This window comes from Ipomoea triloba, chromosome 6 (assembly GCF_003576645.1).
Source record: "Ipomoea triloba cultivar NCNSP0323 chromosome 6, ASM357664v1".
NCBI classification, from domain to species: domain Eukaryota; kingdom Viridiplantae; phylum Streptophyta; class Magnoliopsida; order Solanales; family Convolvulaceae; genus Ipomoea; species Ipomoea triloba.
In genome coordinates this window covers 8,693,635-8,705,747 of record NC_044921.1, presented here as the reverse complement: position 1 = coordinate 8,705,747, position 12,113 = coordinate 8,693,635, and the positions used below count along the sequence as shown (strand labels likewise).

The window sequence follows — 12,113 nt, the reverse complement described above, 5'->3', positions numbered from 1 at the left end:
CAGTTGAAAGGAAAATTGAACCACTTGAATTAATCCATAGTGATTTGTGCGATTTTAGATCGATTCAAACGAGAGGTGGTAATAAATATTTTATAATAGTTATCGATGATAGCACACGTTATTGCTATGTGTATTTGCTAAAGAGCAAAGACGAAGCCTTGGAAAATTCATTCTTTTTAAGAATGAAGTTGAAAACCAACTTAATCGAAAAATTAAGAAGGTTAGAAGCGATTGAGGTGGTGAGTACGAAGCACCTATTGGTGACTTCTGTGCAAATGTAGGTATTATACACGAGCGTACGACACCTTACTCACTTCAATCTAACGGTGTTGTCGAACGAAAGAACCGTGCATTGAAAGACATGATGAATGCGATGCTTATAAGTTCAGGCCTACCTCAAAATATGTGGGATGATGCGATCTTGACAAGTAATTACCTTTTAAATAAGGTACCTCGCAAGAAGCTCGATAAGACACCTTATGAGCTGTGGAAAGGTAGGAAGCCTTTCTACCAATACCTAAAAGTGTGGGGGTGTCTAGCCAAAGTTTTAGTACCAACACCTAAGAAAATAAAGATAGGTCCAAAGACCATGGATTGTATCTTTATCGGCTATGCACAAAACAGTAGTGCTTATCGGTTCTTAATACACGAGTCCCATAATCCGGACATACATACGAACACGATAATATAATCAAGGAATGCATCCTTCTTTGAGAATGTATTTTCTTGTAGGTCTAGCGAGGGACCGAGTACGTTAAAATGAATGTTTGACAAAGCTATGGATAATGAATGTGGGGAATCTGAGAAAGAACCCGAGCTCGAGCCTAGACGCAATAAGCGGGCAAGAGTTGAAAAATCATTTGGTCCAAATTTTCAAACTTACTTATTAGAATATGATTCAGGTACTCTAACTTGTTTATTAGAAAATGAACCGGATTTTCTATCTTGTTTGATAGAAAATGATCCTTGAACGTACGTGGAAGCTGTGACTTCTACAGAAGGACCAATGTGGAAAGAGGCTATTAAAAGTGAAGTGGATTCTATTCTACAAAATCACACTTGGAACTTGTTGATCTTCCTCCGGGTAGTAAATCCTTAGGATCCAAGTGGGTCTTTAAAAGGAAGATGAAACCAGACGGTTCCATAGGGAAGTATATGGCTAGGCTTGTAATCAAGGGTTACAGGCAACACAAGGGCCTTGATTACTTCGACACGTATTCTTCCGTAACGAGAATAAACTCCATTCAGTTGAATTCCTAATACTCGAATTAAAATTGGTTTAAACAAATAATAATAATAAAGTAGGAAAATATTCCGGATTAAAGATAATTCAAACCCCAAAAAAGAAAATTCATGAAAATAGAAAAAAGAGAGAAAATATTCTTTAAAAAAAAAAGAGAGAGAGAAAATGAATTACCATGAGCAAGGCCACCGGGACTCGCACTGCTACAGCATCTGAGCGTCAACCTCCGGGACTGGAGATTCATGGAAGGGAGAAGATGGCGGGGTGATGTGCGTGGGACGATATAACAACGTTGTTGTGGGCGATGAAATCTTGAATGAGTACGGAGATACAAATAAACTAAGGAGGAAGACGACGGTCTTTGGTTCTGGGTGTTCAACTTAAAAATTTGTGATTGACTTAAAAAAAGGTCCACATGACTAATAACCTGTGTCATGTTATCATAGTAACCTAGAAACCTGCAAAAAGTTCTAAAGTGAAAAAATTTTAATGATTTAAGAATCTAATAATCACTTGTGAAAAAATAGGGTGCGGCATGAAGAATGACTTATGGTTCATGGTGCGGGATGACACTTTAACCAAAAAAAAAAAATTAAAAGTAGATTTTCACTTATAAATCTATGACAAAAAATGGAATTAACTCTATTTTTAATTTTTTTAATTTTTTTTTTGAAGGTAAACGTAGCTATTCCATTAATTCATAACATAAAACGTTTACATCAATGATCAATGAAATGGTAAACCATTCCTTGCAGTCAGACATAGAAACAATTTTCTAACTATGCTATAGAAAACTTGAATCGCAGATTGTTTCATAACTATGAAGCTATGTTCCTTCAGGGACCTTAAAGCTTCATCAAAGATCTGGGTCTCCGTCATCATTCTTTTTTGCTCGCCCAGGATAAGATCAACACTTGTCAAAACCAAGTTAAACGATTTATGCTAATGAAAATGAAAAGCTCGTGAAAGTAACGAGAGGAAAAATGCTCGTGAAACTAACGAGAGGAAAACACAATAATAGAGAAAATAAAAAGTGGGTAAAGTCAAAGTTGGGTTGGGAGTTCAAGACTACCAACACAAACCCCAATACCTACCTACTATTATTTAATTTTATTCAAAGGGAAAGAAAACGGAAAAAGAAGATCTGTGGCGGTGGTCGGAGGCAGACGGAGCTGCAACGGTGGTTGGGGCGGAAGAAGAGCGAGAGAAACATAGAAGGTGACAAAAACCGCCGGCTCAAAGCTCCATTAGAGCTCCGGCCGGAGACCGGCGGTGGAAGCCGAAATTGAGCAACATAGAAAAGGCGTTTGGTTTTAATTTTTTATTTTTTGCATTTAGTACAATATTTTAATCAATAAAAAATTTATTCGATTTATTTGATTCTTTCATATATATATTTTTTATTTGTTTTGTTTTGTTCTGTTTTTGGTTTTTTTCTTCCTCCTTTTAATTTAGTTTGGTCTTACCTCCATCAAGATATGTACTCAATGCTCACCATGATTCATACACAATCTGTCCATTTCAGATATATCCATATTGAGAAGTGCAGTCATAAAGTCTCCCACGTTTCCTTATAGTCTAGCTGCCGTATCGCGATACTCCATTGTCGACCTCCCAGAGAATCGTAAGAAAGATCAAAGCTAGAAAATCGAGTCAAGATAAAGTAGCAACAACCATGGTGGGTCGCCTGAAGGAAAAAGTCAACTCCTTCTTCAGCAACAGATGGCTGGTGTTCGTGGCGGCAATGTGGATTCAGACTTGCGCCGGGATTGGGTATCTGTTCGGGAGCATTTCGCCCACCATCAAGAGCACTATGGGATACAATCAGAAGCAGTTATCCAGTCTGGGTGTGGCTAAGGACTTGGGGGACAGTGTTGGGTTCTTGGCCGGAACTTTGTCTGAGATCTTGCCCCTCTGGGCTGTTCTTCTTGTTGGTGTTGCCCAGAATTTTGTTGGGTATGGTTGGGTTTGGCTCATCATCACCGGCCGACTTCCTGCCTTGCCATTATGGGCTGTGAGTATCTTTCTAATCTTGGATGCTCCTGCCTTTGTCTTGTATCAATATTATTTAATTGTATCTGATCTGGAATTATTGATATGCTTCTAGTACACAAGTTTCCATCGTTTATCTCTTGATTGAAAATTGAACTCTATTTGCCTTCTTGTCGCCCTAGTCAATCATAGTTTTCATTTAATGCCCACATGGATAGTTCAATTAGTCTGTGGGTAATAAATTATGAACAAAGACACATGAATGAGTCTGGCAATTGTAGTGTGTAAGTTACATCCAATATTGTGGGCTTTTTGTGGACACTAGGGCTGCTGAGTCGTCGAATTTACCCTTCTATGGGACTATGTGGCAGGGAATTTGGCCTTTGTGGTTAAAGTTTTCATTTGATTTATTTATATCACAATCCTTCCTCTCTTTTATTGTCTCAGCCTAAAATCTGCAATTTATTTTCTTGAGCTTATGTAGTGCTTGATGAAAACTGATAAGGGGACTTATACATCTAACTATACTGGAAACCAATTTGGAGGAAATGGACAAAATGAGCTTTCCAGTTTCCACATTATGTTGATTGATACATTATAGATTACTAGCTGAAATGATTCATATTTAACTGTAAATGTGCAGATGTGTGTTCTCATATTTGTGGGAACAAATGGTGAGACCTATTTTAATACTGCGGCACTTGTCTCAGGGGTGCAAAATTTCCCCAAAAGCCGTGGTCCGGTGGTGGGAATACTCAAGGGTTTTGCAGGGCTGAGTGGTGCTATTTTGACACAAATATATACGCTAATCCATTCTCCGGATCATGCCTCGCTTGTATTTATGATTGCAGTTGGACCGGCGATAGTCATAATTTCGCTGATGTTTTTGATCAGGCCTGTTGGAGGTCACAGACAGATCCGAAGTACTGATGGGTCGAGTTTCACATTCATTTACAGTGTGTGTCTCCTTCTGGCTGCATACTTGATGGGCGTAATGCTTGTTGAAGATCTAGTAAATGTCAGCAATACAATTGTAATGATTTTCACCATCGTTTTGTTTATTCTTCTATTGGTTCCCATTGTGATCCCAATCTTCGTGACTTTTAACCAAGAACCAAGTGTTCCAGCCGAAGAGCCACTTCTCTCCGAGGCACCAAAACAAGATCCTGGCAAATCTGAACAGGATGTGACACAAGAGATTATATTCAGTGAGCTTGAAGACGAGAAACCCAAGGAAGTAGACTTGCTTCCAGCTTCAGAAAGGCATAGAAGAATAGCTCAGCTGCAGGCGAAACTAGCTCAAGCAGCAGCAGAAGGAGCAGTGAGGATCAAAAGGAGGCGAGGTCCTCATAGAGGGGAGGACTTTACCCTTATGCAGGCTTTGATCAAGGCCGATTTCTGGATTATATTCTTCTCTCTTCTTTTTGGGTCTGGATCTGGTTTAACAGTTATTGATAACTTGGGTCAAATGAGCGAATCTTTAGGGTACGAGAACACACACGTTTTTGTTTCTATGATCAGCATATGGAACTTCCTTGGCCGTGTTGGGGGTGGCTTCTTTTCTGAGATAATTGTCAGGTATATACATGTTTCCATTCCTATTGTTTCTGAAGTTAACTAGATTTTGTACTAGTTTTAGCAAAACGTGTCCTTACATTAACATCCTTTCATTGCTAAATAGGGATTATGCTTATCCAAGGCATGCATCCATGGCTATTGCCCAAGTTATAATGGCGGTTGGGCATTTCTTCTTTGCAATGGGTTGGCCCGGGGCAATGTATGTTGGCACTCTTTTGGTAGGGCTCGGTTATGGAGCTCATTGGGCAATCGTGCCTGCTGCTGCCTCCGAATTGTTTGGATTAAGAAACTTCGGTGCCTTGTACAATTTCCTCACTCTAGCCAACCCTGGAGGCTCATTAGTCTTCTCAGGTCTCATTGCTAGCGGTATATACGACAGAGAAGCCGAAAAGCAGGCCCAAGCAACTCCTCACAACAGCCAAACAAATTTGGGATCGGTCCTGTCAACTGTTCTCACTGCTGATGAAACGCTGAAGTGCACTGGCTCTATTTGCTACTTCTTGACTTCCCTGATAATGTGTGGCCTCTGCATCGTTGCAGCTATTCTCAGCATGATTCTTGTATACCGAACAAAGTCTGTCTACTCTCAGCTCTATGGAAAATCCCGCACATAACTCATCCTTCCAGGTGACGCCACTGCAATGCTTAGTACTTTGAAGAAGTGGTGTTTTTGTGCTTCTTACTAGACCTTTAAAATCATCACGTGGAGTCGACGAGAAAGAGCGTCACCTTAAGACCACTCCGAGGGAGCGCGACAGAGCAGACATTCTGCATTTTTGCTGCTGGAGGCTCTCTTAAAGGTTTGAGTGCAAGAGCTTTGTTAGTTGGTGTGTGTTCTTTTATATAGTGTTGATTGCAGCATAGCTTAGCTGTAAGCTGTGCTGTGAGGTCAAGTCTGAAATTGTTGAGTGAAATATGTGGTTCACTTGCAGTTATATTGCAGTAGTTTTATAAGCTGTGCTGTGAGGTCAAGTCTGCATTTGTTGAGTGAAATATGTGGTTCACTTGCACCTATATTGCACTAGTTTTTTGTTTGCTTCTCAATGACATTAAAATGTTGTATCATGGTAATTTAAGGAACATTTTCGACATAATATTATGATATAGTATTTGTTTTAAATTTTGATATTAATTTTATTATATATATATATATATATATAGGAGACGGATCAAAGAACTGAGAATCAATTGCAGTTGTTCATGCGTTCAGATCTAACGAATCAGAAACATTTTGCGTAAATAATTGAACTTTAAAGTGCAAGTAATTGTGAAGAAGGCAAAAAGTAGTTGAAGCTTGCATAAAGATTTCTTGAAGATCAAGAATTATGGAAGAAAAGAATTATATCATGAAGAATGGATTAATTACCAAAAATTTGTACAGTAGAATGGTTAGAGGCTTAATCTTATTATTATTGCTCAAGGTCTAAGGTTCAAATTCTATATACTTTATTTAGAGTTAATTCTATTTTTGGTCCTAGATTTATAGGTGCCGTTCCACTTTTAGTCCTTTTTTTTTCAAATCATCCTATATTGGTCCTAGTTTTATTATGGCATGACCATTTTTGGTCCTCCGTTAACAAAACCGTTAAATTGCCGTTAACTATGATGATAGTTTTGTCTTTTTAATACAAAGTGTATTTTTTTCATTTGTATTACAAAAAATAAAAAATCCCTAATTTCTGAATACTTCGTCTTCTTTAATTTCTTCCGTAACACTCGTATCGCGTAGTCGTAACAGTCGTCTCCTGGAGCACCGCCTCAGGCAACAGCGGTACTGTCATTAATTTCAAAGCAATTTCAGTTTTCAAGTCTTGTGCTTTACTTTGAATATGTGGATACCAATTCCTAAAGTTCATTATGCCTTCAAATGCTTAATGATTGAAATGAAGAATTTAAGGATGCAGTGCGCGAGTTGTTCTGCGATGCTGCTGCCTGAGGCGGTGTTGCGGGAGACGGTTGTTACGACTACGTGATACGTGTACTACGGAAAAAATTGAAGATGAAAATGTATTCAGAAATTAGGGAATTTTTTTGTAATAAAAATAAAAATATACACTTTGTACCAAAAAGACAAAACTATCCTCATAGTTAACGCCAGTTTAATGGTTTTGTTAACGGAGGACCAAAAATAGTATTGCCACAATAAAACTAGGACTAATATAGGATGATTTGAAAAAAAAAGGACTAAAAGTGGAACGACACCTATAAATTTGGGACCAAAAATGGAATTAACTCCTTTATTTAAGACAAATGCTGAAGCAGTCAAAATTAATTAATGAACAAATATTTGAGTAGAGGTAGAGGTAGGTTTCAAAATTAAAAAGGGAATTAATTTTGAAATATTAAAAAGCAGTAGAAACCTAAATCGATGAATTAGGAAGTACGGAGTATATCCCTTCCCCTTATTCTAAACCAGTGAATATGATAAATTATTGCCGAAATTTATATAAAATTTTGACAAGAAAAAGAAAATAATACAAATGTGAATATGATACTCAATGGATATTATACAATGTAATTATTATAAATCATTCTTTATTAATAAGTTTTGAGTAAAGACCATTTCATATAAAATATGTAATATTTTTCTATAAATTTATACAAAATATTATATTTTTAATGTTACATGTCTCACGTGAAATATTTTTTTTTTTTTAAAACATCTCACGTGAAATATTGTTACAGAAGACTTATTCATTATTTATAATTAATTGATTGTATTTCATTGTACATTTGGATTTTGGATAGATAAGGGGAAAAAAGTGTACATGTTATTGTTAAAACGACATCGTTGTTTAGTTGCACTAAATTGTCCGATCACATGACATGGTTGTGGACTGTGGTAATTCGGTCAGATATTTGTAGACGTAGTGCCGTAGAAAAAAAAAATATCTTCCCCTTCCGTCGTCTCTGGTCTCTAGTAATCTGTATTTCAGATCGGAATCCCGTCTCTTCCTCCACAAAAGCGGCGGATACAAATCGTGATGGATGCTTTAGATACGGTGTTCGATCCCTTGAGAGACTTCGCCAAGGACAGTGTCCGTCTCGTCAAGAGATGTCATAAGCCCGATCGCAAAGGTCAATTTGCTGTTTTTTTTTTTTTTTTTTTTTTTTTTTTTCCTATTATCGATTGGATCTGACGCCACTGCTACGTTTTGGTTTCTGATTTTGATACCTACTGATTGTTCAATTGATTCATTGCTGTAGAATTCTCGAAAGTGGCTGTACGGACTGCGATTGGATTCGTGGTGATGGGATTCGTAGGCTTCTTTGTCAAGCTCATTTTCATCCCCATCAACAACATTATCGTCGGATCTGCTTGATTTAGTAAGTTCTTTATCTCTGTACTCGAAATACAGATTGGTTTCGTATAAATATTCATTTTTTCATATTGGTTCCTCGGTGCTCTACTGGTATTATTTGCCTGGCATCTCCAATTAAGTCTTGTGTGCTTGTTTGTTCGTGTTCTGAGACTTATGTTCATAATTTCCTATCCCACATGATTACCTCACATTTTAATTAGGTCCTGAGGGATGAATTTATTTCTTTGCTATCTTAATTTCTCATCTTGTTATGATAAGTTTGAATTTTGAATATATTGCTGCAAACTAGTTCCTTGTTATTGCCATACATTTAGAATATCAACTTTTTTTTTCTTTGATAGTCCGGGCTTTGGGGCTGCTTGGGTTTGGTGTTGTTCATTTTTTTGGACTGCATATAACAAACATATCTGTCCTCCATGAGATATGTGTTCTGGTCGGGAAGATGCAGATAAAAGGCCAATAGCCTAATGTCAGCTTCTACTACAAGATAATAGGAAAAAAAAAGTTCAAATAACCCCTCAAACTATATGTAAACGTGCAATTAAGCTCCTAAACTAAAAAAGGTTTTCATTTACCCTTTGAACTCCCTCCCAAAAACAATTCAATTAACTCATCTAGTAGGTTAGCAACTAGTTCCAGGTAACAATCATTGAATTGGCTGATGACGTGGTATTTTTTGTTAGAGCATCCCAATGAGGAATTTTACCTTTCAACTAAGCTATCCCTCTCCTATTTGGCACTTCAAAAAGCCAAATCCTGACAATATGCAGGTGGTTTTTGCAGTTGGCTTGCATATTGTCAGGTATTTTTAAAAAATAAAAAAATAACAAAGGTAAAAGCTGTGTTTTTGGTGCATGCATGTGCCTAGCGAGTGTTGTGCGTTGCACAGGCCTGCTAGGCAAAGTCTCCCTCCTAATTTTTTTTTAAAAATTTTGCTTTTGCTTTTGTTTTATTTATATATAATATATAATATATAATATAAATAATATATAGATGATGTAGAAATAGATGAGATATTGAGTGTTGATGTGAAAGACCTACAAATGTTCACAATCATTGAGGGGTATCCATCTCCAATGGTTTGGAATATTTGTTGTTCCAGCATCATTCATATAAACATTCAATATCTAATATATTTTCAAATCTTCTAGTATTATATATATTATATATTAAATAAAACAAATAGCCGCTTTATTTTTTATTTTTCTAAATGTTGCCAGTATATGATATTGACAACTTTATTGCCAAATAGGAGAGATAAGTTTGACTTTTATGAAATACAATTAAATTAAACATTCTTGTTCTTATCTCTATCAGCCTAGCTCCACTTTGGATCCTCCTTCAGGAGCTTCTTCTCCGCTGCCAGCTTCTCCCTGCTTTTGGGGCTACTTGTTCTAGAGAGAACACACAAACTTTTCAGTAAAATGATTAAACATTCTTCTTCATTGAAGAAGAAAATATAAAAAGGACAGCTCAGCAATGGTCAAAATGGTTTCTTTCTATAAAAATTAGTCAAATACTTGCTCAACATTTGGATTAGACAAAATCAAGTCTTATTATTCAAACATTGCACATGAGAGTGAATGTTTTGGTTTGAGTATTGGGTTGATGGTGTTGTTGGAGGTGGAGTTGAAAAGGTGCATTGTAGTGATAGGTAATAGATATTAAGCTCTGAATACCTTGGAGTAGTAATTCTAGAGTAGAAGTGAGGGAGCCCTGAGCCCATTGGTTTTTTTTTCATTATGGTGACGAGTGAAAAGCTAAAATTTAGTTTGCAATGTCAGATATAGATTATAGGCCCAAGGCATTGCTTAAGTTGATGTATGATGGAAAGTGGAAGAAGAAGAGGGCATGTAGCTAACTGATCGATTGTGCAAGGCTAAGGGCATCCATAATAGTTTTTCCCATTTCTCCTCAATTTGTGGGCCGTCCACGTCACCCTATAATCTCATCTCCTATTTTCTCTCCAATTCTTCCCCTCTTTTCTCCTTTAGTTGTGGGCCCTACTCTTTCACACTCCTACACATTATCTATTATTTTATTCACTTATCTATAATTAATTAATAATTTCAACTTTATAATTATAATTTCTAATCACAACTTTAAAAAATAAATTTAGGTAACAATATTATTATTTAAAAAAAAATCAAAAACAAAACAGTTGGAACAAAATAAATAAATAAATAATAAAAACTGAAAGGTTGCCAAAGATTAAAAAAATAAATAAAATAATAAACCAAGCCTCAGCGGCTTGATTTCCAGCAGCTTCGCATCTGCGTGGCGCTCGCCAATCGCCTTTTTCTCCAGAGAAAAGTTCTCTCAGGAGAATAATCTTTTCTCCCTTCCATTTGTTTTCTTCCCATTTTTCCTCTAACTTCACCATTGGAGATGTCCTAATAAAAATTTGAAATCACGGTGCCAATTGCTGTCATTGGTAACATTCAGACTTATTAGGGCATCTCCATTGGTAACATCTAGACTATTAGGGCATCTCCATTGGTAACATTCAGACTATTAGGTCATCTCCAATGGTGAAGATTAGAGGAGGAGAAAACAAATGGAGGGGAAAGAAGATTATTCTCCGGAGAAAAGGCGGATTGGCGCGTGAGCACCACTCGTGCAGTGGGTGGGGGACAGCCTGTCCCCCCACCACTGCTATATTATTTTATTTTTTCTTTTTTAAAATTGTGTTTTGTTTGAAATCAAGCCGTTGAGGGGAATAAATTTGCTTGTTAATTGGTCACTTCTGAGAACTAATGAAGTAAAAGCTTATGGAAGACCAGTGATGATGATAATAATAATAATAATAATTGATTAGGAAAATAATAAAAAGTGAAATTTCATATAGTTCAGGGCTTATTTGAGCCTTTTTCCAAGGAGAGCATTCCTTCCAAATACTGCTCTGAGGTGAGCAATTGTATGATGTGCTGTTTAGTTCATGTAAATAACTTAGACTTGCATTCCTTCCAAAATCTAAATCTCACCAGTCTTTCTGAGAGAAGTTTCAGTTATTATTGTAAATCATCATTAAGCACTGGTGGCAAGTATTGCTAATTTAGTTTGATTATTTTCTCAACCTGATGGTGTGCAATTTCATTGCAGATGATGAACAATCAAGATTTGGAATTTTCTTGGTGTTGAAAATTGCTTCATTGTATAATGGCTGACCTAAAGTACACAAGGGACTTTTGTCAGCTGTTAGGAGGAGGTGCCAACTTTTAGTTACATTTTTTGTTCTTTCAGTAAAAGCTTCAAAATGACTGCTGTTTTGTTGGATTTAGCTTCTTGTAGTAAGATAGACATTACTTACCCACCGACCACATTTTCTGAGATCATACTTTCATTTCTGCACTTTTGTCTTCTTTCCCCTTGAGTTTTGACAAGTTACATAAGTAAAAAAGAATTGTTATATTGTGGACCAAGGTCCACTATGCACATGATGGATTCTAATTTCTATCTAGATGATGTATTTGCATTAGTATATTATACGCTTTTTGTTCGGTTTACTATTCATTTGTCAAATTAACCCTTTCTTCATTTTCTTTAATGATTTTTTATTATTTTTAAATTTAATTTGTGTTTAATAGTACTTTTAATGTAATTTTTAAATATATAAATTTTAATATATTTTAATATTAACCAGACAATTTTAAATATATAAATTTTAATATATTTTAATATTAACCAGACAAACAAAATTAGATAGAGGGAGTATATTTTTAATTAATAAAATATGTATATACGGAGTATTATGATTAATGTATTATGTACGTATTAATAAATTAAAGGTAGAGTTAATTCAATTTTTTGTCTTAAATTTATAAGTGACAGTTTACTTTTAGTTTTTTTTTTTTATCAAAACATCCTTATTTGGTTTTAGTATTATTGTGGCATGACCATCTTTGGTCCTTTGTTTTAAATACAAAGAAAGGAAAGTTTAATTTTTTTTTTTACAAAGTAGATTTGACTCGCTATAT

The 12,113-nt window shown here is 35.9% G+C and overlaps 1 protein-coding gene across 1 annotated transcript; it reads left to right on the top strand.

The window, feature by feature from the left end:
* Positions 1-2,737: 2,737 nt before the first annotated feature.
* On the top strand, positions 2,738-5,933 carry LOC116022392 (protein NUCLEAR FUSION DEFECTIVE 4-like). Its single transcript, XM_031263103.1, has 3 exons — positions 2,738-3,257; positions 3,879-4,813; positions 4,917-5,933. Exons 1-3 carry the CDS (start codon positions 2,919-2,921, stop codon positions 5,425-5,427), a joined length of 1,785 nt encoding a protein of 594 aa, XP_031118963.1. The 5' UTR covers positions 2,738-2,918; the 3' UTR covers positions 5,428-5,933.
* Positions 5,934-12,113: the final 6,180 nt, after the last annotated feature.

Excerpts from the sequence above, each read along its gene's own strand:
- LOC116022392 (XM_031263103.1), top strand. The coding sequence starts at position 2,919 with ATGGTGGGTCGCCTGAAGGAAAAAGTCAACTCCTTCTTCAGCAACAGA. Across the intron at positions 3,258-3,878 it reads CTGCCTTGCCATTATGGGCT|ATGTGTGTTCTCATATTTGT; the intron begins GTGAGTATCTTT and ends GTAAATGTGCAG. Across the intron at positions 4,814-4,916 it reads TTTTCTGAGATAATTGTCAG|GGATTATGCTTATCCAAGGC; the intron begins GTATATACATGT and ends ATTGCTAAATAG.